At 56.3% G+C, this 27,910-nt stretch overlaps 1 protein-coding gene and 1 long non-coding RNA gene across 2 annotated transcripts; both read left to right on the forward strand.

Annotated features, from left to right (window-relative positions):
- Window positions 1–2,023: 2,023 nt before the first annotated feature.
- On the forward strand, window positions 2,024–14,136 carry LOC124105605 (uncharacterized). The gene is made up of 3 exons (XR_006855794.2): window positions 2,024–4,325; window positions 12,309–12,742; window positions 13,587–14,136. It is a non-coding gene; the product is annotated as an uncharacterized LOC124105605 (long non-coding RNA).
- Window positions 14,137–16,300: 2,164 nt separating this feature from the next.
- Nt5dc4 (5'-nucleotidase domain containing 4) lies at window positions 16,301–24,623 on the forward strand. Its single transcript, XM_046462853.1, is given in 20 exon segments — window positions 16,301–16,401; window positions 16,981–16,991; window positions 16,994–17,053; window positions 17,146–17,184; window positions 17,187–17,262; window positions 17,340–17,435; window positions 17,519–17,607; window positions 17,610–17,639; window positions 17,745–17,796; window positions 18,108–18,201; window positions 18,381–18,425; window positions 18,633–18,716; window positions 18,898–18,930; window positions 19,528–19,653; window positions 19,894–19,960; window positions 20,066–20,236; window positions 20,866–20,902; window positions 21,267–21,330; window positions 23,935–24,012; window positions 24,423–24,623. Coding segments are annotated over 20 exon segments (1,554 nt in total).
- The last annotated feature ends 3,287 nt before the right edge of the window (window positions 24,624–27,910 follow it).

Raw genomic sequence — 27,910 nt, forward strand, 5'->3', positions numbered from 1 at the left:
CTAGGGATTGTATCCAGGGGCACTTAACCACTGAGCCACATCTCCAGCCCTTTTTATTTTTTATTTAGAGGCAGGGTCTTGCTGAGTTGCTTAGGGCCTCGCTAAGTTGCCGAGGCTGGCTTTGAACTTGAGATCCTCCTGCCTCAGCCTCCCAAGCTGCTGGGATTACGTGCGCCACCATGCCCAGCTGCCCTTGCTGTTTTCAATTCCCTGGATAAAATATTATCAGTCCTCAGCCCAAAGCCCCCTTCTTAGTCCTACACATGTGAACCCCCTTGGGCGGCCGGGAGCTGGAAGCAGCTGGAGCTTGCTGTATGCGTCCCCTCTGGACTAATTTGCGTTTTGTACCAGGGTTGGGGGGTTCCTCGGTGCCTTCTCACCCTCTGCTCAGGGCCTCTCCTGCCTTTTGAAGTAAGTGCTCGTGGTGGTTGGGGTGGGCTGCACGGTCTTTCATCCCAGGCTCCTATGGTCAGTGGTGCATGGGGCCTGGCTTCCCTCTCCACTGCTGCCCGAGGGTGAGGCGTGACACAGTGAGTGGAGGGCCTCACTGGCCTCTCTCCCCACCCAGAGCCGGGGACAGGCAGGACTCTGCTCCCACTGCCCAGGGCTGGCCAGCTTCCCATGTCACCTGCTGTCCCCTACATCTCGCTGTGGCGACAGACATTGAATCTGAAGCAGTGGACCCCTGGACGGCCCACACAGCTGGCTCTCTAGTGACGAGGCTCCGTGCCAGGCAGTGGGCATTCCTCAGGGATCAAAGTGAGCATGTCACCCCCTTTCCCAGCTGCCTGGGACCTGCATTCGGGGCTGAGAGAGGAGAGTGACATCACCTGCCCAGCTGGCCTGGGCTCCTTGGGTGCCCGCACCAAGGCTGTGGGGAGACAGATGGACAGAAGCTGTGTTTGCTCTTCTCTTAGATGCTAGGAGTGGCCCTCAGTCTAGTGTGTCCTGGATGCAGCTGGCCCAACGAGGGTCACCCGGCTGCACCACTCCTCAGTGCCATTGAGCTTGCACACTGAGTGAACCTGACGCCAGGCTCCCACTCAAAACCCTTCCTCCACTTACTAATTTTTTTTCTTTCCACACTTTTTTTTATTGGAGCATTATAGTTGTCCATGATGATGGGATTTGGGATTTGTTGCCACCTATTTGCATGCACCCAATATAACAATATAATGGGCCAATATCGCGCTCTTCCATTATTTTCTAACATCAACTTTATGGAGGTACACTTCATGTACAATAAAGTACTTCCATTCTGACTAAAAATTGTAAACCTCAGCACAATCAAGAGAAAGTTTCATCACTCCCCAGCTTCCCTCTGCTCTTGTCATCCCTCTCTGCTTCTGCGGCTCCTTCTTCCCCCCTCCTTTCCCTCTCTCTCTCTCTCCCCTTCTTTCACTGGAGAGTAAGCCCAGGGCACTGAGTATTTCCCTTTTGGTTGGTGAATAACATTTCATCGTACGGGCATACCACATTTGGGGGTTTTTTGTGTGTGTGGTCCTGGGGGCTGAACCTGGGGTGTTCTACCAATGAGATCTCCAACCCTTTTCATTTTGAGATGTGGTCTTGCTAAGTTTCCCAGGCTGCACAGTTTTTCAATATCTCTCTTATGTTTGTCCTTGCAACAGATGGTCTTTTAGACCAATGGCATGACCCTCAGGGCTGTTGGAGGTCTAGGAACGTGCTGGGTTTTCTAGTTCCTGCCTCTCCCTGCGGACTGGGGCTTTTCCCCACCCCATCCTTGCTGAAGAGTAGAGCAGAGGACCTCTTCTGCTGTTGTTTAATATTACTTAAAAGTAATCATTTATCGCATAAGTATCATAAAACAACCTCAAGACATGCCAAATAAGGGGAAAAAATACACAAAAAGCCATGCAAGCAGTCCCGAGAGCTCACCAAATTAAGATTCCCAGCTGATGTTAGCAGACTACCAAGTCCTTACCACCTGCCTCTTCCAAAGGCTCTGCTTTTTGCCAAAATGAATATTTTGCTTTATCTTTTATGTAGAAACTGATATACTTGTAGACATTACATTTCTTTTTTTAAATAAGTATTTTTAAACTTTGGAAAAAATAATACATGAATATGGTTAAAAAGAATTCAAGGAAAAAATTCAAAGCAAAATGCCTTCTTCTCTCCGTCCTCCTCTTTTCTCAGGGGCAGCCTCTGGGAACCAGCTGGTGGGTCTCCTTCCGTGGTCACAACGCCCAAGACACAGGTCGTCTGTAACCTGAGTAAAACCTGGCTTCCTGTTCTTGCCTGAGCACAGTGACATGGCCAGAGGAAATGACCTGGCTCCACTTCCAAACTGGCCTAGTCTCCCCGGGTCTCCGTGAAGGTCCCCTGAGAGCGCCAAGGACAGCGTGCAGCTCATGTCCTGCTGGACAACATGGGTGCTTGCAGACCCTGGCTGCTCATGGTCCCGGGGCTCTTCAGGCAAGAGCAGCCCCACGCCCCGAGGTCCAGGGGTCTGGTTAGAAGGGCACAGTGCCGGTAGCTGCAGCCTGTAGCAGCTGCTCTGAATCCTAGGTGCCAGCTGTGAGGACCTCCTGACTCCTGAAGACGGGTTCCTCTGACACAGACAGGGCTTCAGCTGCTGGGTGTCCCTAAATGATGAAAATCGCCTTCTGAGATACACTCCGCAAACTCCTCAAAAATGCCGTCCCTCGGGTGTCTCCAAAGTCTCACTCTCTCTTCTAGGTTCCCATCATGCTCTGTCCCCTGTGAAATGCCCTTCCTCCCCAGGAGGTGGTGAAGAAACCCGGCTGTTGGGTTTAATGATTCTGTCCCCGCCATGTATACACATGAGAAGGACCAAGACATGCGTGTTTTCCGTGAGTGCACAATGGCTGGCCCCTTGCTCTGAAGGTCGATAGGAGCCAAGTCCATCCTGCACACCAGCACTCTGCCTTCTTGTCTTGATGGCTGACAGTGAACAGACAGTGACTTCTCGAGAACGTCTTCTCCCGTGGGCTTTAGGAACTCCAACAGTGCTGTGTCCTCTCACTGTGTAAGAAGGGATATTGCTCAGCCCAATTGGAGAAGAGTTCCTGTCCCTGGCACCTTAGTGGGAGGCCTGGTGGGCTGGGTAGCCTCCCAGGGGCTGCTTCCTGCCGAGTCCCGCGTGCCTCATGGGTGGACGTGCAGAATGAGGCTTGGCAAGAGATCTGTCATGAGAAATGTCCAACAAACAGGAACCATGTCCCTAGGGCTCTCCACGTCCTATGCCGCTGTGACTAGCCATTCCTGGGAGCTGGGAGCCTTGGTGGAACCCACAAATGGCTAAATTCGAGGAAACGGTGCTGGGAACTTAACAGTGTGGCACAATATCTTTTAGCCACTTAAAAAAAGACTGAGCAATTCAAATCACATTGCTAGTGACAGGCTTGGAGGTCAGTCCTTTTGCTACTGGACTGGAGAGAAGGTGTTTGTCCTCTGAGCTCCCAGCACCCACTCACCTTCCTCCTGGTGAATTCCCTGTTCCAGGTCAGAAGACTTGGGCTCTGCTGGACTTGGTGCGGCGTGAGGCTGGAGCCAGAGAAGCATGGCCCACGCCCACACATTCCAGAGACACCTGACTCACACCAGCCAGTTTCTGTGGCTGGACTGGAGTGGCAGAGCTCATGTTGCTAGGGACCAGCAAGCCTGGACTTGGCCTCTGGCTTCTGCAGCAACCGGGGCAGCAACTGTAACCACAGGAGCCACTTCCCAGGTCCTTGGGGCCTGCTGTGCACACCCCTCTGCCTTGGGCCACTGCAAGACCTGCTCTGCACACCCCCCTGCCTTGGGCCACCATGGGGCCTGCTGTGCACACCCCCTGCCTTGGGCTACCTCAGGACCTGCTGTGTACATCCCCTTGCCTTGGGCCACCTCGGGGCCTGCTGTGCATACTCCCTGCTTTGGGCCACCTCGGCTGCTGCCTAGCTGCTCCATAGATGTTCACCCCAGCAGCAGGTCCACTCGGCCTGTCCCAGGCCTCCCTCTCCCCTGCACTTATCTGGAGGCTATGACCAGAGCCAGCCCAGACATGCCGTTCCCCTGCCTGAAACTGCTTTGCTCTCTCTTCAGATCCCCAGTCTCTGAGTGTTATTCAGAAGATGCCAGAACCATTCAGCCCTGAATGATGTGGTCCATCTCTCTCGGGTCCTGTGGTTCCTTTCCCTTCCTTTCTGGTACCGGGGATGGACCCAGGAGCATTCTACCTCTGAGCGGCATCCTGCCTTGCTGCGGCCTTGAATTTGAATCCTCCCGCCTCAGCCTGCGACTTGCTGGGATCACAGGCGTGAGCCACCACGCCTGGCTGGTCCTGTGATTCTGCCTGGGTGGGTTGTGAATGGGCAGGTCAGAGAGGGGAAGGTAGAGGGAGGGTGGGTCACTGGAGGGATGATGGAAGTGCCCAGGAAAGAAGTGAACGTGAGCCTGAGGGCTCAGTTAGTGAATGCTGGGGACTTTGAGTTGGGGATTCCAGAAAGTTCTCCCCGCTTAGCAAGACCCCTTTCACCAGCCTGGGTTAATTTTGAACAGGATATTTGACTCTTGAGAAAATGAAATTATTTCTACTGTGAACCCACTGTAATCCAGACATGATCCTTTGTATAGTTTCCGTGTATGCCTGGTGTGTGTGTGCATGGTGTGCATGCGGTGGCATAGGTGTGGTGGTGTGTGCATGGTGTGTGCATGGTGGGTGTGTGCATGGTGTGCACACGGTGGTGTGTGTGTGGTGTTGTGTGCATGGTGTGCACGCGGTTGCGTGTACGTGGTGGCGTGTGCATGGTGTGTGTGCATGGTATGCACGTGGTGGTGTGTAGTGTGTGGTGTGTGCATGGTGTGTGTGCGTGGTGTGTGTGTGTGTGGTGTGTGTGCACAGTGTTCCATCCCGGGGGCTCCTGCCCCACCCCGCCCGGCTACCTTGGCTCCCACTCCTTGTGTTGCTGCTGGGAACTGTGTGAACGGTGTAAACGGTGTGAACAGTGCGGTGCTGCGGCGCAGCCTGTCTTTGAGGTTGTCTGGAGTCAGAGCTGAGGCTGCCTCCGAGGGGCTCCGCGCTCCGCCAACGGAGATGGACGGGTTAGCGCCTACTGCGCTCCGCAGCCAGCATGTCAGGTGGGGCTTTGCTGGCTGGTAGGTTTTCCTGAGCAGCCCCTGGGGCGGGTGGGGGGCTCCCAAGCCCTGGCCCTGGGGCTTGTTGGCCTCCTTTTGGAAGCTGCCTGCGGCCAGGGGCATCGCGCGCCCTCGCCAGTGTTTTTTGCTGCCTGCCTCTGGCTGGCTTTCCCCGGCCTGTGGTGTTCAGGCCTTTGGGCCCACCTGCGCGGCTCCTCCCGTCTGGCAGGTGTCCATCAGGCCTGCTGCCCACTTTAGAGCTGGCTGCTCGGTTAAGAGTTCCCTGCGGGTTCTGGATGGCGGTCCTGGTCAGTGGTCTTCCTGGGCCTGGGCTTGGCTCTGACCTCTTGGCCTGGTCTCCCCTGGCCCTGGCGTTTTCTTTTTATTTATTTATTTTTTTTAGTTTTAGGTGGACACATATCTGTATTTTACATTCATGTGGTTGTGAGGCCCGAACCCAGTGCCTCTGCATGCCTGGCGAGCGCTCTGCCTCTGGCCCCAGCCCCAGCCCATATGTCACTGTTTAATTCATCACTTTAAAGCTCTATTCAGCGCCTCTTTTCTCTTCAGTTTTAAAAGCGTGAGGCTGTTCTTCCTTGTGCTGGCTAGTCCTTTCAGTCTGAGTCGTCTTTCCGTCTCTATCTCTGTCTTCTTCTCAGAGCTGGTTCATCTGACTAACGTTCACTGAGCACCCACCATGTGCCAGTCACTGTGGGCACTGTGGGTACAATATCCAACAAGACAGCTAAGATGCCTCTTCTCTCAAGTCTGTCCCCAAAGGGTCCTGTCTACTACAGGTATATGAATCTAAAAAGGGATGCACACTTGTTGTTTTAAAGACATGAAATGAAAGATTGTGAAGTAGGATGTGATGGGCCCTTGGCCCTGAGTCCTGCTGCCCGGGGCTCCACAGTTAACAGCTGGGGGCAGACTTTGGAGCCCAGGCTAGATCTGGAAACGGATCTGAAATGAACAATTCTGTCGTCCAGGGAATTTGAGAGATGCCCTCCACTGTGTTTCCCTGGAGGGGATTCATGATGTGTGTGAGGACATTAAAGCCCCTAGAGGTCCTGCGTTCCCACTGGGGAGTTCACCAAACCCAGTGCTGTGGTCTTTGTTTCACTGAGCCTTCCCTGACCTCAAGTTCTGGCGATGTGACCTGGGCCTGTCCCTCTGCGCATGGCTCTTCCCCTGTGCACTCCAACAGGTGACCCTGCCATTTGTCCAGATCAGCACCTTGGTGACGGAGTGCCCAGTGGGCTGTGCCACCACGTTTCCCCAAGCCTCTTGGTTCTGGCAAGGGTTTGTACGAGGCCTCCAAGGACTCCAGTGTCCCCAGCTGTCCCTGCAGCAGGGTGCTGACGGTGCCTCCATTCAGGCAAGGACATTCCCCATACGACACCCAGTGACCACTGTGGGCCTAGACCTGGAGGCCCAGGCTGAAACTCTGATCCATGTCTCTAGAAACCTGAGGCACCTCCGGTATCTCCACTGTCTCCTGAGGAGTGTGGCCTCCAGCTCCTGTCCACAGTGCTGTCCCTGTTCCTCACCTGCAGATGGCAAGTGGCAGCCTGCTGGGTTTCTGCAAAGGGAGCTGCCCACCGGCCCCTTCCAGCTCCAGGGGTTTGGGATCCTCTTTTGAAGGTGTGGGGGAGGGGGGAGACAAGGGGAGGGGGCTGGTGTGAATGTCTCAGCCAGCGGCGGCCGTGTGTGGAGGGTCCTGGTCCCCAGCGCTGGCCCTCTTTGGCATGTTGCTGCCATCCCTCTGTCCCTCCTGGCCACCCTTCTCTCCACTTCCTCCCAGGGATGAGACTGACTCATGCAAGAGTGAGCCAGCCCCTCCCTCCACCTCCCCTTACCCAGAGCGGCCTGTCCTGCAGGTGGGAGCCAGTGTGTGCACCATGTGAGGTAGCTTGGCCGGACAGAGCTGGCTTGCTTTTGTTTTTTTTTGGTACAAGGGATTGAACCCAGGGGTGCTTAACCACCGAGCCACATCCCCAGCCCTATTTTATAGTTTATTTAGAGACAGGGTCTTGCTCAGTTGCTTAGGGCCTCCCTAAGTTGCCAAGGCTGGCTTTGAACTCACGATCCTCCTTCCTCAGCCTCCTGAACCACTGGAATCACAGGGGTGTCCACCGTACCTGGCAGATGGAGCTTTCTTTTTGCTTTGCAATTGTTGGTAGTTCTTCTTGGGTTTTCCAGGGCTTTCTGGAAACTCTACTTCCTCAGGCTCCAGGTATGGGAATCAGGGCATGTCCCAATCTGGGAGCAATGGAGAAAAAATAGAGAGACCACAGGACATCAGTGAGAAAGGACAATTAAAAGAATTTAAATTAAAAAGAACTTTTTTTGGGAAAGGTAACAATATCATGAGCTATAAAGCAGAGTGCCTGGTGGGAAGTCAGCCCCTCCTCCCTGGTTCTCTTCCCTAAAACAGGCACTGTCTCCAGCTTTCTTACTGGTCTTTTGGGAAACATCTACAAACAAATAAGCCTCAGTGTATATGTAGTCTCCCCTTTTAATAGTAAATGGTGGCCCATTATACACAAAACTTTACTTTTGCCTTTTAAAAAATTTAACATATTTTTATCTGTTAATATATGTTTGGTACAGGGGATTGAACCTAGGGGTGCTTAACCATCGAGCACATCCCCAGTCCTTTTTATTTTTTATTTAGACAGGGTCTCAATAAGTTGCTGAGAATGGCTTTGAACTTGAGATCCTCCTGCCTCAGCCTCCCAAGCCCCTGAGATTACAGGCGTGCACCACCGCGACCAGCCATCCTTTCCCATTTTTGATGGAGCTATTTGTAAATATATGCTCATAAACACACACATCTCATGCATTTTTAAAAAATGTATTCACATGAAGGGAAAGCCTGGGCAGTCCCCTTCCCCAGGGGCTAGAGAGGTTTCCGGTACATGGGATTGTCCAGCATGGAGAGGGATTGTGGTTGCCAGCATTCCTGGTGTCAGGCTTGGTACCAGGACACCAAGCCTTGTTTCCGACTATTCGTAACTGTGGTTGGTTGGTTGTGCGCTTGTTCCCGGGTGTTATTGGGCCGCTTGGTGAGAACATTCTGATTTCCTTGCTGGTGATGGGGATGGACCCAGGACCTTTGGTGTGCTGGGCAAGCACTTTACCACTGAGCCACACCATGTGACCTGCAGCACCTCCCTGTGGGAGGCTTGTATTCCCTCCCCACACTGCTGTGCCTCAGGCCTGACTCTCTGGGCCAATGGGAAGAGAGGGGAATGATGTGTGCCACTTTCAAATGAAAGTCTCAAGGGCCAGTGAGGCTTCTAGTTTGTAACTTTGACCTTGACCTTGAGAATGAGGTAGGTAGGTACTGGGCTTTTCCTTCAGCTTGGGCCTCAGAAGAAGACATGGAATAAAAGTCACAGTTGACTCATATCTTCTGAGCAATGTGGGTGAGAAATGAACCTTATGTGTAACCCCCTAACCTTCTGGGACTGTCTGTTGCAGCAGCCTAACCTAGTGAAGGCTGACTAATGCTGGCAGATAGTGCCGGGCTCTGCTTAGTCACAAGTCCCAGATGGCTCTGAGGATCAGCTTATCTCCCAACAGTTGCCTCTGTAATTGATCTGGATCTACCACCTGCTTGGTAAAGAAGCTCTGGTTGTTAGGACAGGATCATACGTGGGCCTGGGGTGTCCCATACCTTGTTAGTTGATTTCCACGAGCTCTTGGAAGGCATTTGGTAATGTATGAAAAGTTCCTCAACAACTTTATTTGTAGAAAGTCTAGCTAAAGAGAATCAAAGATAAAGAGAGAGGTTGTTCATAGAGTTATTTGAAACTCTGGAAAGTACCTAAATGTCCCATGGCAGGGGAAATATTTTATGCCAAATTCCATATGGTGGATATTATGAAGTCATTAAAAATCTTTGTATTTTAATATTAGTGAAATAAGCAGGATATGGGACTATATATATATATATATATATATATATATATATATATATATATATATATGTGATGGTCCAAATTCATATAACAAACTCAGGGTTGTGCAGTTTGTAAGTTGGTTTCTTTTCCCTCCCTTGTGTGAATGAACACCCCCTCAGTTGTCAAATATATCAATATGTACAAAAAGGAAGAAGACCAGGAGGAAATAAGCAAAAATAGCGATTATCTTTGGTTGGCGTTTTCTTTTCTGTATTTTTCATATTTTCCAAACATTCTATGATGAATATGTACTACTTTTATAATCAGGGATAAGCAACTGCTATTTAAAAACTAAGAATCACTTTGGTCACCTCTGGGGCTGTGCCTCTGTGCGGTGGCTGCCCAGGGGCCTTAACTGGGACTCCTGGTCCAGGAATAAGCCTGAGTGTTTAATTAGGTCAGCCTCCTGCCGACCTAGAATCTTGGCAAAGGGCTGGGCCTGAGCTGCTGAGGGCCCAGGAGACTCCCCGTCTGGTCCTCTGAGGCTGGCAGGCAGGCACGGGCTGCTCCAGCGCAGTGTGAGTCTGAGAAACCTGTGCACTGCCATCCCCATGCTCTTTCACAAGGTCCTTGAAGCATGTCTGTTCTCTTGAAGAGAAAATGAAGTTTGTGAAGGAGACATCTTAGCCATTTGGGAACCATAACAGTTCATTAGCTCATGATTGGTTCTGCTGTGCCAGGCTCTTGGTGGGTATGTCCTGTGTCACACATATTCGCCCCCAAGAGTGGCTGGTGAGCAGGGAAGGACAGGGAGCATTCTCAGAAGTTGAATTTGCACAAGCACCTGGAGAGCCTCCGGGGAAAGGAGTCTGGCGAGGCTGGGCGGGTGTGACCGAGTGGCAAGGCTGGGGAGCAGAGGGCAGCCCCCTTCTGACCGCTGTGCTCTGTCCTCTCCTGCTTCCCTCCAGTCTGTCCAGGTTGGCCCTGGGGGTGGGGCGTGGTGTGTTCAAGTGCAGGAGCCTCCTCAGTGTTGGAGGGAGTTGCAGCGGAGTGAGGGGAAGGAACTGGGGACAGTTGGGGAGGGGCTGATAGAAATAGACCTGTGGACAAAAGTCTGGCACCCTGCACTTTCAAAACTCGCCATTTACCATCATCAGTGTGAACCCTGAGTGGCACCACATGGCCCTTGGAGGACGCCAGGCTTGTCCCTTCTCCATCACTGCCCTGCCCTGCCTTGGCCACCCGTTCCCCACAGGGCCCCCTTGGACCCTGTCACCCCACAGCGCATGCTCTTCCATGCTGATGCTTGTGCTTTACTGTTCTGGGGCTGGTGGGCATTTGGGTTGTCCCCCTGGGGATGATTGTGAGTGTAGACATCATGAGTGTGTGACCGTTCCCTGTCAGCACGGTCTTTCCTGCAGCCTCTGGGCCTCACTGAGGTCCCAGTCACAGACCTGCTGGGTGTCTCGCCTGTCACTCTGGCTACCACCTGGGCTCTTTCCTGCTAAGACTCCTGAGAGGTGGACCTTTCATGGGTTGCTACCACTTTGCTGTTCTCTTCTTCCCCCCTTGACTTCTGCCCCTCCTCACCCCATGTCCCCTGTGGCCACATGAGGGGGTCATCTGGGCCTTTTCCTACTTGGCCTTTCTGCAGCACTCGCCCCTGCTCCTGGGGTGGTGACCCTCCTGCTCTTTCTGTCCTGTGCCCCTGCCTGGTCCCTCTCCTCCTGGACCTGTCCTGCCCCACTCTAACCTGGTCACTCGCGGGCTCTGTCCTCGTCTCCTGCTCTCTCTCCCAAAGGGCCTCCTGTTGTAGGGTCATTGGCCACCAGAGGTGCCGATGCAATATCCCTCATCCTCAATCCCAAGATCCCAAAACCGGGAGGCCTTCCAGGCTCCCTGGTGGCAAACCTCGCTTGCCCTGGACATGAGCTCTTTACTGGCTGTGTGTGACCTTCAGTGTTAGGCACGAGTCTTCATCCCCTGGCTGTGGAGTGGCAGGGCTGCACCGTGAAGGGTGTGGTCACACACTCCTATAACAGATCTCGGTACTTCTTACACTTAGCAAATGCTGGATTCTGAGACATATCTTGTCCCAAAGTTTCAGATCGGGGATCTTAGCGCTGCGTCTCCCAACTCTGCCCAGCCCAGGCCTCCCCAGCTCAGGAGTGGTGCCTTCTGCTGCCTAGGCCCCTTCCTTCCCGCTGGTGTGTCTGGGCTGTGGCCTCAGACTCGGGCTCCTCGGCACCCTAGCCTCCTCCCTCTCCAGCCTCCCCAAGTCCTGATTAACCCAAGGACTCTGGCCAGACGCCCTCCATCCTAGGCATTCATTCAAGCTCTCCACGCTCCTGCCAGAGCTGGCTCCCAGTCCCTCCCAGCCACACCAGAGGCGCCTTTCCCAACAGCAGACCGGGTCCTCACACCCTCCACCACCTGCAGGGTCAAGGTCAGGCTCTTCAGCGGCTCTTCTGATATGGCCTTGCTCCCCGCCCCCAGTCCTTGGGTGCCCGGGTGTGAGCTCGCTGGTTTTGCCTTCTGTCTTCACCTGGAAAGCTCTCCAGGTGGCCTGCTGGGGACTCCCACTCACCCTTCAGGAGGGCCAGCTTGCTGCCTCCTGGGCCTGCTCTTACCCCTCAGAGGACTGGCTGATCCTCTCCCAGGGGCGGGCTGGCCCTCTGGTTGCTGTGGGCAGTGCTAAGGACACAGGTGCTGGGTACTGGTGTCTAGGGGAGCAGTCTCCCAGCACTGATAGCTTAATGCCTGGATTCTGTTCAGGGTAGGTACTCAGGAAATGCAGAGTGTTTTTTTAGTTAATTTAAAAAATGAATGAATGTCAGTATCAGTTTGCATTTTGCTCCTTTCATGAAGCATAAATGTTTCTTGAAATTTCTGTCATTTTATCCCATCTGATTTTCATTTTTGAACTGTAGATCAGAAAATTTAAACACTATAGACAAGAAATTAAGTGTGATCCTGCTGCCCAGACAGGCCCACTGTTCACTGAGTTATTTTCTTTAGTCCTTTCATGTAAGCATTTTGTAAACAGTTGGCACACCAGTGAAAACACGATTTGGGGTTCTATCCCCACCCACATGACATATCTAAAGCATTTTTGTTTGAATTCATCTTCTTAACCACAACTAGCTAAGTCTGTATAATGGTTTATAGCTAATAACGACTTAGGCATGTGTGTGTGGGCATGTGTGTGTGCGCACATCTTAAAAATAACTGATTTGCTCTTCCCCACTTGGACATTGACCTAGCCTTTGCTTTTTCCGGACAACCTTCTTCATGCAGCTTTTCCCATTTCCTGGGCTTGGGGGCTGAGCATCTGAAGTCTCACCTGCTGTGGAGTCACACCTGCCCACAGGGCTCAGGGAGGAAGCCACACGTGTGCATGGCCCCCGGGATGAGGAGCTGGCCCTGGAAGCCTCCTGTTCACTGTCCCTCCTGGTGCCTGCGTCCTTTGCCCTTCTGAGACTGTGAGTGCCTTAAAGGACCAGGAATTCATCTTACTCATAGCTTGGAGCCTTGCTGAGCGCTCGTGGCTGGTGCCTGGCAGGGCACATGTGCTGTCTCACACGGTGACTTACATGCAGGCAGGGCCTGTCCACAGTCTCCCGGACTCCCATGCAGCGTCCCTTTGCCTGGGACCCTGTGCTCCGGCCTGTGCTCGCCTTGCCCAACCCTGGAATCCTGGCACGGAGCTGTGCGCCCTCAGTTGCTGGGAGGTGAGTTGGGGGTCTCTGTTGGGAGGTGCCCCTGCCTTGGCCCTCCTGGTGAGGCCTCAGGGGTGCCCGGCAGGTTTGCTATGGCCTTTCTTTTTGGCCCAGACCTTGCCTTGGGCTCTCCTGAAGCTTCCTGCCCTCTGCCCGCCTGGGCCAGACGGACACATTCCTCCAGGTCTGGACATGCTGCCTCTCTGATGCCCTCAGGCCTGTCCTGAGGCCCCCAGACTACCAGTCTGGGTGGAGTGGCCGCTGACTGCAGGCTATTCTGATTCCCAGCCAGGGATGAATAAGGCCCCAGATCTGGGGTGGGGGCAATTTCTCCCAAAAGAGGGCCCCATGTGATGGGGTGGGGGCAGCCCAGGGGTGATGGCCTGGGGGCAGCCCTGTCCTCCCTGTCCCCAACCTGTGTTCTCCTAGGATAGCAGGGATAGGCTGTGTTGGTGGCATCCTTGTCCCCTGTTTACCCCACCCTCACCAAGGTGGCAGGCCCCAGGGCTCCAGCCTGACCAGCAGGCCTTCTGCCCCCCAGGCCAGCATGCCCACCTGCACCCTCACACAGCACGCGCATACTTGTACACACATAGATCCATGCTCACACATGTGCATGCACACCCTACCCCAACCTTCACACGCACACTTAAGCTCACATGGCAACCCCAGCACGGTTAGCTGGATCTCTCCCTCCATGTCCAGCCCCACCCACACAGGGGGCAACCTTGGCCCTGGGCGGGGCAGAATTGTTTCTGGGACAGGGTGCCCCATGGCCTTGACTTGGCTCCAGGCCCTTCCCAGCTAGTGGAATTCACCTCTGGTCACCCTGTGCCTGTCCCTCTCCGTCCCCCAGAACATGCACTTGGTGATGTGGCCACACGAGAGGGGAAGACGTAAGACCAGGCCCCAGAAGCCAGCCCCCGCCGTCCCGGTCCTTCTGCCTCAGCGCCCTGGCTCCGTTGCTGGCTACGGGAAATCCCCATGAACCTTGTCAAAGCTGCTCCTCTGGTAGACTTCCTGGTGTCCCCACCTTGTGGTGGTCCCCACCTCGGTCTCCCTGTGCCAGCTGCCCCTGGGTCAGGAGGCTGGAAGAACCGGTTCCTGGGGATGCTTCTGCTTCTCCAAGCTCAAGGGGATCGAAGCCCCCTCCAGCCCCTGGACGAGGTCGCCTGTTGCTAGGCTGCTGTGGATGAGCTGGAGGACGTGTGTGGGGTGACAGCCGTGCCCACACCTGCTCCCTGTTCTGGAGACCTCTCTCAGTGCAGGCAGCTAGGTGCAGAGGCTGCGCACACTCGACCCGGCACTTCTCAGGCACAGTCCCCGCGGGGGAGTCGGAGGTGTCGAGCAGGCTGGTCCTGTGTCCCCCTGCCCTCAGCAGAGAGAGCTGCTGCACCAGGAGCTCAGAGGGGAGTCTGGGGAGGGAGGAGCTCCAGTGACAGGGGGCAAGGGGTGTCCTGGAACACAGACCCTCTTTAAAGTGTTTAAATTTGAAAATAATTTCAAAGTTATGAAAAGTTGTAAAATAAAAATTGCATAGAGACATCCTTATATCCTTGACCAAAGTTTGTGAGTTAATTTTGTCCTGTTTGACCATTCACCCCCAGCCCATATGCACACACATGTGTGTGCACACACACCCCACAGGTGTGCACATGTGCATGAGTAGGTATGCAGGATCATTTGTCCTGAACCACCTGAAGGTGAGTGACATGCATGGTGACATTTACCCTAGTCCTTTGGTGACTGTGGCCCAAGAACAGGGATGCCTCTCACACTGCCACAGCAGTGGGGTCCCTTGCCTGATCCTCCCTGTTCCTGCCCTGTGTGCAGAGCCGGTGGTGCCCCCTGCCCACTGGCTGTGCCCGCCGTAGGTTTGGGGCGGGTGCGGCTGCTGGACTCCTCTGTCATGGCTCCTTTGATCCAGGGCATTCCCCAGCTCCCGTTGTCTTTCACAACCCTGAGGAGTCCGAGGACTTCTGTGAGGGGCCGTGGGCAAAGCAGGGCTTGCCTAGTTGGTAAAGTCGCCCCCTCTGCCAGGGCTCAGTCCTGCTGTGCCCCCCCCCCCAGAGTGTCCAGCTCAGCAAGCCCCACACCGGTGGCCGTGCCTCAGAGATGGCCTTGTGACAGCTCAGGGTCCTCCCTGGCCACCCTCAGTTACTCAAGGGACTCTGCAGTCTGCTGTATTCTGAGATGGCAGCAGAGACTGTGCCAGTGACAACCCAGTGGAGACTCAGCCACTGTGACGACCGGCGACACCGGGAGGAGTGGCGGGGGTGCCCATGCAGGTCACTCCAGGCCCCGAGTGACGCCCTTCCCAACTCCCAGCATGGCTGGCACAACCCAGGGAGTCCCTGGAGAAGTGTCCTGAGGAACACGGAGGGACAGTGTGTCCTTCAACACCAGCGCATGGCTTCCTTGCCCTCAGGTGCATGGAGGGTCCCTGGGACACCCCAAGTCCAGCAACAGGAGAAGCAGGTTACACTTGTCACACCTGCTGTTTTGTCGCAGTGGGGCAGGACTGCTTGGTGACCTGTAACCACACATCCCTCTTCTGTCTCTTTTCTGACACAAAGAGGAACCGTGCAGCGTGGGAAAGGCTCTGAAAGAGGAAGCAGGAGTGGGCAGTCGGCACAGAATCGGGGTGGAAGGGACTCCACGGGTCCCTCGGATTCTGAGGCTTGATTCTTCCCAGGGAAGACTGTCACATACAGTCTGCCGTCCATCCGTCCATCCGTCTCTCCCTCCTTGCTTGCCTGAGTGCACCCATGCAGGCACCTGCCCAGTGGCCCGGTCTACGGCCGCCAGACCTTCCCTCCAGCCGGGCAGCTGCTGGCCTGCCACTGTCGAGGGGGGCCGTCCTGCAGACCACCCCATGACTTTTATCCATTCCCAGTGCCTCGCTTCCCGCAGTGTGGCCATCTTGGAGGGAGAAACATGCCCGGTTGCCTCCCTTCACCCCACCCAGGCCTCTGGACGCTGCAGCGGCAACTGGGGGTGGACTGGCTGCTTTGTTGGGCAGGTGGTGCTGGGGGCCTTGGGCTGTTTGGGACTCTGCCTGGAGGCCCTGCTTCCTTGATGCTGAGATAGCAGTCTGGCCACTTTTGAAGCCCTCCTCATGCTTCTAGAAGCCACTTCTTCTGAAGTGGCCTTGGCCTTGAGCTGGGAGATTTGATTACCAGACGTGTCACAATTTTGTGGAAACAAGAGTCCGAGCTCATCGTGAGGTCTGGGGTGACGGCAGGTCCTGCCTCCTAACTCCTCGGCCTTATTTATAACATGCCTCAACTTTCCAGGCCATTGAGGTTTCTGGACGCGTGAGCCCCAGACATGCAGGGTGGCCCGCCCGGAGTAGCTGTCTTTCCTTGGTCCCTCTTGCACCCTCCAGAGCAGAGGAGATACCCGCCTGTCTGGCTGGCTCCTCCCTTCGAGGAGGGCAGGGGGCTGGGAGCACAGAGTGGGACTGGCTGGTCAGTGGGGTCTGAGGCTTCTGAGGGACAGGGCAGTGGCTGAGCCCCGCTGATAGTGTGCAGGAGGCTGGGGAGGGACCTCTGCCTCTGCCTCAGGGTCATGGCTGCTGTAGACGCTGTGGCCAGGGGAGAGCCGCAGGAGCCCAGCCAGGGCTCCAAGGGCCTGGCCTCTCCAGACCCGATGCAGAACTGGTACCAGAGGTGAGATGGGCACTGGGAGGGGCTGGTGGGGGCCTGGGCCTGGGACCCCCACAGGGCAGAGTGGCACAATGGCTCCTCTAAGCTCACAAGTGGGAAGAGACCCCCACAGACAGACCTTCCAGAGGTCCCAGCAGTTCCCCTGTCAGGCGGAAACTGACAAGACACCCCACAGGGAGTCCCCACCTCTTCCTGCCTCCACAGGGGCCTCTGTCCTTCACCCCTGACCAAACCTGTTGACCTTGGACGCAGTGGCTCCAGTCCCGGAGGTGACAAGCCCCCACACTGACAGCTGTGTGTCCTCACCCCTGGGAGTGGGGGAGCATGACGTGTCCTCCATGGGAGTCAGCAGCATGGCTCCCTGCTCACATCTGGACCCATGGGCACGTGCTCCGGCCTGCTTTCACACGCTTGGCCTGCCCTAGGACACTCTGGGCCCAAGGAGCCCTAGCCGGCTTGACTCACTTCCCCCTTATTTCTGCCACTGCAGGGGTACCGGGGCCCTCTGATGGGTTCCCACTAGCAGGGTCGGGGACTCTGAGGGACTCATGGGTGAATCCCAACACACCCTTCCCCCTCCAGGATATTTGTCCATGCAGCCTGGCGCTGGGGAAGATCCAGTGCCTCAGCTTCGTCATGGACTGCACCCTGGCTGGTGGGGGGGCTGGAGCACAGGATACCTGAGGCCTGGGCAGAAGGGGCAGGCAGCTAAGCACCAACCGTCCGGTCTGCCTGGGTCCTCTGTAGCCTACCAGTCCCCTGCCTTCGAGGCACTGTCCTTTGAGCTGTGCTGGAGCGCCTGGTTTGCACTGGGTACCCACATGAGTTCCTGCGCTACTCCTACGACCCCTCCTTCCCCACCAGGTGAGGGAGCTTGGCCAGGTGGGAGGCTGTGGCCAGCCCTGGCACCCCCTCCCACAGTCCCCATGCCGTATCCCCAGGGGACTGGTGTTTGACGCACTCTATGGGAAGCTGCTGAAGGTGCCTGGCCATGGGGACATGCTGGTGGCTGCCCATGGCTTCACCCTCCTCTCAGAGTAAGGGATGGGGTGGGGGTGGCTAGAGGTATAGAAGGGATGGCCAGGGCCTAGGCCACCCTCTGGGAGGTACCAGGAGGGAGCGTTGGCTGCACCCAGCCCCCTCCTCCCCAGGGCAGAGGTCTGAGCTTTGACCCCAGCAAGTTCATACAAAGGGATGACCGTCAGCGCTTCACGTCCACAACACGCTCTTCAACCTGCCCGGTGAGGGCTGCTGGGGGCGGTGGGGGGGGGGCGTCCTTGCCAGCTCTGGCCTGAGGGCGGCTGCCTCACTTCCTGGGCCGGGACTGACTGGCTTCTCCGTCCCAGAAACCTATGGCTGCCTGGTGGACGATTTCGCTGGCTGCTCCCGATACACCAAATGCGTCCCCTGCCCTGCCCAGCCCTGGGGTGACCAGTAGGACACTGCTGCTGCCCAGCAGCCAAACCCCAAAGGGGGCCCCACAAGGGGCAGAGGCCCTTCTGAGGGCTTGGGGGGCTCTGGGAGCTTAGGAGGAAGGCCCATGCAGGGGGCACCCAAGCCTGTGGCCTGTGCTGCCCCAGGGGAGCTCAGCAAAGTGGTCCCTTCAGAACGGCTGGGACGTAAGCCCAGTGCAGGGCCACTCAGGGTCAGTGTTGGTGGTCCCCTCGGGCCTGCTTACCAGCCTCCTCTGTCCTCTTGGCCTGTCCCAGCTGTGACACTGGCTATCAGCATGGGAACCTCTTCATGTCCTTCCGAAGCCTCTCCCAGGATGTGACTGAAGCTATGAATAACGTCCACCAGTCGGTGAGTGGCCCAGCACCCCAGGACCTCTGCCTGCCTCCCTTGGCTTTCCTGGGCAACCTCGAGGCCCCCAGTCCCCGCCGCCTTTGCCCTCCTCCCACTGAGGACGGTGGCCTGGTCCCAGCCCCTCCTGCACGGGGTGGAGACGGGCAGGCTGTATGGAAGCTCTGCGCCTCCTGCAGGGCTGTCTCAAAGAGAGGACCCTGGAGAAACACGTGGCGCAGGACGTGAGTGGCCACAGGTCTGGGGCTGCGGCTGTCCTCCTGCTTTTCCAGGGCGCAGGCTGCCCAACCCTGGTCATCTCCCTAGAGGTTACACGGAGCTCTGATCTGCTGCTGCTCTGGGTCCCCCGGCCTGGAGCCCACCTGCTCTGGGAGAGTGGGCTGTTCAGCTCCCGGGGGCTGAAACCCTAGAAAGGCGTCCGTCTTTGCCAGGCGCGGATCCCTGTCCTGCTCGGCAAGATAAAGGAGGTTGGGAAGGTGTTTTTGGCCACCAACGGCAGCTACCAGTACACGGATGTGAGTGTGCTGTCCCACTCCCGCTGGCACCTCGGGCCCGAGTCACGGCCTCGGAGGAATGAACAATCCCACCGTCTCTCACCCGTGGCCCCAGGAGGCCACAGTGGGGTGAGGGCAGAGGCAGGTGTAGCCCCCTGGCTCTGCCCAAGCTTGTGCCCTGACCACGGCCTGCCCCTGCCAGGCCACCACGACTTACCTGTTTGCTGCTGGTGAGGTGAGTATCCTGGGCTGGGCTGGGGGGGCTGGGCGAGGGAGGAGGGGCCAGGCCTCCCCTCTGTCCAGCCTCCTCCGAGTAGGGGCAGACAAGTGAGTGGTCATCTCCATGGCTGGCCTTGCTGGAGCTTCCTGGTGGATGAGGGCAGGATTACTCTCAGCTTCCTGGGGGTCATAAGAGGCAGTCAGGTGTTTGGGGAGGTCTTGGGGGGGTAGGGCAGGTGAGGTGAGAGTAAGGAGGGCCAGGGGAGGGGAACCAGTTCAAACCCTGGACACAGGTGTGGCTGGGCCTTGCTGTGTGTGTGTCTCTCTGTGTGTGACATGTCCCTAGGCCTCTCTTTTTGCTCTGTGAGGAGCCCTGGAGGCTAATCTAAGACCCCCACAATGCCCAATGCCCACCTCCAAGGGCACCTGTTGGGCCCCCTCCTGAAGCCCAGCTTGGTTGGGGGTGCTGAGTAAGGGGAGATCTCCTGGTTCCTGGGCCCACAGATGTCTCATCTTGCCTGAGGCTGCCGCGGGGGATTGGCAGGGTCCAGTTTCCCAGGCTGTGTGTGTCCCCTGTGTCTGCACATGCCTTGCCCACTGCCCTGCCACACAGGCTGAGGACCCAGCCAGGCCCTGGAGGTCCTGCTTCGACCAGATTGTGGTGGACACACAGAAGCCCTGCTTTTTTGCAGAGGGGATGGTCCTGAGACAGGTCAACACGATAATGGCAGGTGCTGAGGTCCTGTCTACCTTGACAGGTGGTTGGAGGGGAGACTGCCCACTCTTAGATGTGACCTGTATGTGTCCACTGCCCTCTGCTACCCTGTCTGTCCCTGAAGGCACGGAAGTACTTCAGGGCCCCACAGTATCCTTCCTCCCTCGACCTTGCCCCCGAGGCTGCTCCTGCCAGCTCTGCCCAGTCCTCTTGACCGGCACAGGGGCTGTGGTTCCTTGGCTCAGGCCCACCTCTGCCCTCTAGGACTCGGGGAAGCTCCACGTGGGCACTTACACTGGGCCCCCCCAGCACTGTGCTGCCCACTCTGGAGGTACAGCTCTCGCGGTGCCCATGTCCCGCAGGCACACCTTGGCCAGGGTCCATCTCCCAAGCTGCCTCAGCAGGGAAGGAGTTGTGTCCTCCCTCTGTGGGGCAGGCTCGTGAGACGTGGTGTGCGAGCTACTTGGGGTGCGGGGGAAGGACATCCTGTACATTGGGGACCACATCTCTGGGGACATCATCAAATCCAAGAAGCAGCAGGGCTGGCGGACTTGCCTGGTGGTTCCTGAGCTGTCCCGAGAGCTGGGCATCTGGGCCCGAGAGAAGGGTGAGCCACAGAGACCAGTACCAGCAGAGGGTGCTGGTCATCCACGCTGCCCAACCTCCTTCCCCCTTTTCCTCTGGGGGGTTGGTGGCGACCAGGAATCTTGTCCACTCTGTGGTTTTTGAAGGTGAATCTATTTAAAAACAAGGAAACAGACCAGAGAGGTAAAGCCGGTTGCTCAAGGTCACCCAGGTGGTGGGTGCCAAGCTGAGACTCATTCCTCATCTTCTTGCTCCGGATCCGTGAGGCTTTTCCGGGGCTGGGACTTCCTTCCTCACATGGCCCTCCCTCTGCCCGAGGCCTTTGGGTTCAGAAGGTACAGGCTTTCCCACCCAGGAAGTACTTGAAGTCACCCTGGGGCAGGGGTGCTGTGAGCAAGACAATGTTTGTTCTGTTGTTCTGAGCGTTGCTGGGTTTGAGTCATTGCCCTGTGACTTCATGAAGGTCACCTGACTCCCTGGATGTCTTGATCACCTGTCCTACGGAGCCTGTGTCATCCCTATTTTGCTCTGGGCAAAGTCTTAATCTGACTTAAGGGGTCATGATATTACAGGTGGGGGAGCAGAGACCCCTGGCTGGGGCCTGGCAGACCCCGCTGTCACTCACCCTATTGCTCCCTGTCTGGTTTTCAGAGAGGTCAGAGCGGCTGAAGAGCCTGGACACACACCTGCTGATCTGCACCACTAAGAGCTCTGGCCTCTCTGGGGGTGCGGGAGGCTGGGAGGAGAGGGGTGGAGAGCTAGGGTCCCATGCCCACCAGGCCTGGCAGTGAAGTGAGCCAAGGGCTCTGGAAAACCAACTGTGTTTCAGGCTGGGCTTCCCTAGTAGACTGGACTATGGGACCTGCTGACCCCTTGAGATACTCATCTTCTGAGACCTCTAGGCCTTTCCCAACCCACCCAGCATGGACTCACAAATGTGCACACCCCATCCCTGCACCCCCACTGGATGCCTGTGAGTATCCTTGCCCCTCCACAGCAGCCAGGGAGGTATGTTCCCCTCCTCCACGGGTCACATGGCCATCTCTGTACCAGGCATATGTATGGAAGCATCTGTGGGCCGCAAAAAACATCAACTCCATCAAGAAGGAGATTCAAGTAAGCGCTGGGTGGTGAGTGAGGGGGACCAGCCCAGTAGGGGAGGAGTCCCAGGAGCCCAATTGTCTGAGTCTCCTCAACCTTGTCCAGTGCCATCTGGCCTTGCTGTCCAGCGCGTCCCCTGCTGGCCAATACTGAAACGACAGTGGCGTGCTCTTGAGGAGGGCTCAGTCCACAGGCTTGTTTCTGCCCTCTGTCCTGCCATTTTCTCAGCCCCTTCTCTAGGAGGGCCTGCCTGCTGGGCTGGGTCTTCATGTGGCCACCTCCCCAGTTATGATCCAAGTCTGCTGTTGGCCAGAGATGGGGTGTGAGAAAACGTGATTTAGTACCAGCGAGCTGATGGGTCCTGGGAAAAGAGAAGGGAGGACATTGCCATGGCTTCATGGACTTACTCGTCACTAGAGCTGGGCAGTTCTCACAGCTCAGGCAAAGGAGTCAAGCGGCCCGGCAATCCCAGGCCCAGCTGGGACCAACAATGAGGGGTTTTGCAGGCACGAGACACACGAAGCATAGCCGTCTGCTCACCCCACAGTCTTAGGAGGTGGGCTGGCAGGGACTGTCATCCTTCCTTCACAGATGAGGAATCAGGGCACAGAGAGGGGGAGATAGGTGACCTTGGGGCCTGGGAGGCAATGTCCCAGCTAGTTCTCCAGGCCCCGAAAGCGGGGCCCAGTTGTGCAGTGGGGGGCTGCTGGGGGGCCCTGGGGCTGGACAGGGGGGCCTGCCCAAGTTCTTATTGTCTGGCTGTGGGTTCAGTCCTGGGTGACCACTTTCTGGGACCAGGCAGGTCACTGAGAGGGAAGCCTAGAGTGAGGCCAGTCGCAAAGTACGGAGCTCCCCATTCCAAAAATGTGCTGTCTGTGGGATTACAGCCTTGAGCTCTTTCTCTGCAGGTGGACACAGGCCTGGGTCCTCAAGGAGGAGAGGGTGAGAGAGGGCCTGGTCTGAGCAGGGGTGCTTGCCCTGAGGGTGGGCACCCAGTGCCATGGGGGTGCAGGTCAAGGTGGGCTGGGGTCTTCATTCATGTGCCGCCTCTGGCCAGAGGTTCACCCGGGAGCTGCACCTGTGCTAGGGCACCATGGGCAGCCTGTTCCGCTCTGGCTTCCGCCCAACCCTCTTCTCCAGCCAGCTGATGCGCTACGCGGACCTCTACACTGCTACCTGCCTCAATGTCCTGCGGTTCCCACTCAACTTGCTGTTTAGGGCCGTCCTGGAACTGGTAGGTCTCTGCCGAATCTTCCCGGTCCTCCTGGGAAGAACCCATTGGTCCCCAGCCCTGCCATGAATGTGCAAGTTTCCCCAGACTCAGTCCCCATCTTCCAGACATAAGGGGTTCAAAACCTTGCAGATATCTGTTTGCAACTAAAAAAGCACAAAACAAAACAAAACACAAGATTTAAGTTTGCCTAGAAGTTGACTCTGCTGGGGACACTCCTCCTCAGGCCCAACCTCAACCCCTGCTTTAAATGGAGACCCACCTCCTCACCAGTCCCTTGGTAGTAATGCAGCCAGTCACAGGGAGGAAGATCTGCATCCACCTCCGGAAGCACAGGGTGGCCTCCAAGGAGCAGGCAGCAGGTGGTACAGTAGAGGCTGCAACTTCCCCGACCACCCCCAGACCAAGCATGCCCCTGGGCTAAACTCCGGGTGGCTAGCGGCAGCGGGCAGGAGCTGAGCAGTGAGGGGCTTCCCTGGAGAGCACACATGTCAGTCTCCCAACCAGCCATCATGCTTCCCTCTTCTGAGATGCAGAGTCTGTGGCTAAGGATCTGGACTGCAGAGTGGTCTTCAGGATTTCCTATCCCTTCTTTCCCCAGTTGCCTTCCAGATGTTTAAGAGGGGACCATTTACTGGCAATTGGCTATATTTCCTGCCCTGGGCTGGGTACTCTTCAGATTCTGCTCAATATATCCCAGCAGCTGGGTGCAGTGGAGCACACCTGTAATCCCAGCGGCCTGGGAGTCTGAGACAGGAGGATCATGAGTTCAAAGCCAGCCTCAGCAAAAGGGAGGCGCTAAGCAACTATGAGACCCTATCTCTAAATACAATACAAAATAGGGCTGGGGATGTGGCTCTGTGGCTGAGTGCCTCTGAGTTCGATCCATAGCACCTCCTGCCCCCAAATCCCGGCAAAGAGAGTCTTATCATCCTCATTATACCACTGGTGAAATCAAAGAGCAGAAGATCTACAACACTTGCTATCACCCAGAGAGACCACAGGGCTTGGATTTGAACCCAGGGCTGTCCAACTCTTCTGTCCCCTGCACTGGGCTGTGTCTCCCAGAAGGGCTGGGCTGGAGGGCTCCCACTGGCAACACAGGGTTGGGGGTTCCCAGGTGTAACCACCTGTGCTGTTAGCATAAGTAGAGACCAGAGAGGAGAAGAAAGGGCGCCCCAAGTGGCCAGGTGAGTCATCTAAAGAACTCTGACCTTGATGGTGCTGGCTTGAAATAGTCAGGTTCAGTGGTCAGAACCCTCCTCCCCCTGCTGACCCTCCTGGGCTCCTTCTGCAGCTGTGGGCTGGGGACTCTGCATACCTGAGGAATCCTGGGCACCTTCCCACCAAGGGAGTTGCTCCATCTCCACCTGTGTTTGTCCCTACAGATGCCTCATGAGACCATCATGGAGCAAGAACAGGCCAGTCTGGACCCGGCCTCCTGCTTGCTCTCCTGTAGGCAGAGGGTGAGTGGCCGGGAGTGGTGGGGGGAGCTGCCTTGCTGGGCTGAGGACCTCAGAGGCCTGGGGCTACCAAGGGCTGGAGCATTGAGAAATCTACAGGGGCTTTTTTTTTTTGGTTTTCAACTGGAGTCATTCTTGAATACTTGTGTAGAAATACATATTATTATAAATGGATTTTCTTTTCATTTCATTTATTATAGTTAGAGCATTAAATTGATAATTTGAAATTGTGGAGATAATTATTTATGAATTTCAATTTAGACTAGAAAAGGGGGAAATTTAAATATTGACTTTCAAAATGGGGCATCAGGACGACAGGCCACAGGTTCTGCCCAACAGGGCCGAGCTGCTATTGGTGCCCTGCACCTCTGCAGACAGCTGCTGGCCCATCCCCCCACAAACCTTTCCCTCAGGTGCTCCAGGCGGCCTTTGGGGACAGGGAGGACCCGTATTTCAGATCATTTGATGTATGGGCCGAGACAACCGCTATCATGAGGGGCAGTCGTGGTCCCGAACCCTGTGCAGGGTCCTTGCTGCCAGCCCAGCTGTCCAGCTTGATTTTTAAGATGTCACCTTTAAGCTGGGCGGTACCCGGCTTAAAGGTGACATCTTAAAAAATGTGTTCTCTCACCCGCGTGTTTCGATCGCCCCCTGCTGGCCAGAAGGCAGAGAGGCATGGAGAGAGGTCTGGGGAGCGGTATCCTGCCCTGCCCAAGCCCAGCCCAGCGCATGCGCTCTGTAATCAGGGTGTCAAAAGCCCTCCAGACCCGCTCCCGGCTGCCAGTCCCGAGCTCTCGGGCGGTGGGAGCGCGGGCTGCGGTCCCTCCGGCCCCTTAGCCCTGGCTGGGGCCACTGGGCGGAAAGGTCCACGGCCGCTCTCTTCCTCCTGCCAGGCTGCAGGCCAAGAGGGCGCCGCGGACCGGCGGGCGGCGACGGCGACCCGGTCCTGGACTAGGGCTTGAGCTGCTGTCCAGGTAGCCGGGAGTCTCAGCGGGAGGGGCAGTTGGTCGAAGCCTCCCCACGGGCCGTTTTAGACCGTGGAGACCTGTCTGGCTCAGCCCTGAGCTGCGGGGCCCGGCCAGCGTCTTTATTTCTTTTTAAAAATACTGTCTCTGTCACTTCGATTGCCACATAATGAGAATAAAACCGGACCGGCTGAAGATTGCCTCCGTGACCTTCCCCCAGCCCCGGCCCAGACGGCCCGTTCGCGGTGCCTGCGTCTGGAAACGCCGAGGAGCCCTGACTGCTTCACTGCTCTGTGCCCTTCACTGGTTCACTTCGCTCCTCCTGTGGCTCTGTCCCGGGTGCTGTGGGCTGCGTCCCCTGAGGCTCAGCGTGGACCTCGGTGCTGGGAACGGCAGGGCGCACCTCGAGGCGGGGGCGGGGGGGTGCGTCTCGTGCTGCTGTTCCCTAGTCCCTCTTGCTGCGGCGGGCAGCAGCGGGTGCGCTGGCATGTCTGAGGAGAGCAGGCCAGCGCCGGGTGTCCCCTCTGAGCAGGTCCTGTGCATTAAGAGGGGTGCAGGTCTGGCGGGCCAAGGTTCTGTGGCCAGGACCAGACGGCTCTGGCCTTGTGTCTTCAAACACTAGATCCTCTTGGGGGGCTGGAGGAGGGCATTTGAGCAGGAACATTGCACAGCTCCCAGTTCAGGTCTTTCCTGAAGTGTCGTCCAGGAGCCAATACTACGAAAATCCACCCTTAGAATTCCTGCCCTGAGTAGAGGGAATACAGAAGAGGACTGAGGGATAGTCAGCAGATGAGACTTGGGGGACAGGGAGGGAGGGGGAGAGAGAAGGGAAGAGAAGGAATAAGGAGGAGGAGGGGGAGAGGAGAGGAGGAGAAAGAAGGAGAACTGAGGGAGGAGGCTAGAGGAGGGGAGGGTCCCTGCCTCTCTTGGGCTATACCTGCTCTCCCCTGGCCCAGTAACCTCTTTCTCAGGACTTGACTGTTTACATTTGTGAATTTGAGTCCCCACTAGACTCCTGGGGTCAGGCCCTTCTGGCTCACCACTTATCACTGGCACCCATAGGGTGCTGCACATTTTCTTGAATGAAGAAGTACCTAGTTCACCACTAGGAGTCTGCTTGGAGAACTGTGGGAAGGGGTGGGGGAAGTTCAAGGAGCTCTGGCTTAGAATTCTCAGCTCCTGGGAACCTGTCTGGGACAAGAGAGGGCGGGAGAGTGGGACAGGCACTTCCATGTGGGGCCACTCATTTAATGGAGGTTTTCTTTATGAAATCTGATGTCACATTTATATCCCGTTTTTCTATCCCTTAGTTAATAAGGTGTGTGTGGCTTCCCCATTTCTGGAAGGATTTTTAACAGGCCACCTGATACACAATTCCAAGCTATATTTTAAGATGACTGGGGACATGTGACCAAGTGTTGGCCCCTCCATTGCAGCAGAAATGATGTGTCTGGCTTCCAAGTTGTGGCCTTAGGAGAGGTGCATCTTCCCCCTCCTTTCTCCCCACTCCATGCCTGAGAGTGGAGCTGGTAGGCAGCCACTTCTGGCCATATGGACTGGTTGCATCCTAGGGAGGGCAGAGCCACAGGACATGTGACCCAGCCTGGCACTGCAGCCCTGACTGCATCACTCCTGCTGCTGCTGGGAGGTGCATTTCCACAGGGGGCCGGCTTCAGCAGCCGAACCAGTGTACAATTCCAACCTTAAGTTCCCAGGAGTCTGGGAGTGACTCTGGGTCATGATCCCATGGTAGGAGGTGACCGGGCCACTGCATGACTCCTGCTTGGCCAAAGGGGAGTAGTGACGGTCTCTCAGATCTCCATGCCCCATTGCCCATTCTCACGTCCTTACCCAGGAGCTAAAAGCTCTGGACTTAGCAGCCTCAAGTTTGAAGTCATCACCCTGGCGTTCAGTGTCTGGCTAGTTTCCCTCTCTGTCACCAAGGTGTTGAGAGAATGTGGAGACATCCGTGGAGTGTGTAAGGTGTGTGTATGTGTGGTCTTTAGTCAGGAGTTTTCATTGTCACCTAATGAAAAATTAGACTAAATGGAATGGTCTTAAGAAAAAAGGGGATTTATTGGCTTGTGTAAAAGAAAAATGCAGGGTCCCCAGTTCCAGGAACAGTCAGCCAATTTATGTCATTGACAAGCTCGCTCTCCGGCTCGCCGTTGACCCTGTGTGGAAGCTAGTTATTTTCCGGCAGGTTTTGTCCCGTCATGTGGTCGTCAGATGGCTAATCCCAATTTAAGGCTATCATCTTGTCGGCACCTCTACCAAGGATCCTTTCCACCGAATGCCAGGGACATGAGGCCTCACGGGTTCTCTCTAGACCTGCCGACCTCCAGTCCATGCTCCTGGCTGGGGAGATGTGGGCTCTGGCTGTCCAGGCTCGGTCACATGCCCCCCGTGACCACAGCCCCTTCCTCTGAAAATGCCTGGCCTGTGTGGGAGATGGTCCTGAGGGAGCCAGTGCTCTCATGAGGAGCAGCTTAGGGCGGGTAGACTCAGTGCCCGCCGTGCAGGATGCTAACAGGAGGGCTGCCGCACACCTCCTGGTGTCTTCGTGGTCACTCTGAATGGCAGTGCTGCCCATAACCATCCTGATCATCACCTTTTAGAATTCACTTTACACTCATCTCTTCTAAACTACCACCCTAGACAACACGAGACTGGCACTCAGCACAGGCACACATTCCCATGAGCCACTCCCCATGACCCTCCCCAATGAGCAGCCGAGAGCAAGGTGCCGTCCCCTGCGGCTGCTGAGGCACCAGCCATCTCCACATCCTTTGGTAGAAGACGACCCTGTCTGGTCAGGCTGTTCAGTCTTCAACCTGTCACGTTGGGATCTGGACCCTTTTAGATGCCAACAGTTCCACCTACACTGCCAGTGAGCACCAGGGAGGGGTAAGGGACATCTTGTGAGGAGCTGGCAG

This window comes from Marmota monax, unplaced genomic scaffold, assembly GCF_021218885.2.
Source record: "Marmota monax isolate L192 unplaced genomic scaffold, Marmota_monax_Labrador192_F-V1.1 WCK01_AAM20220418_F8-fsc00245, whole genome shotgun sequence".
Lineage (NCBI taxonomy): Eukaryota > Metazoa > Chordata > Mammalia > Rodentia > Sciuridae > Marmota > Marmota monax.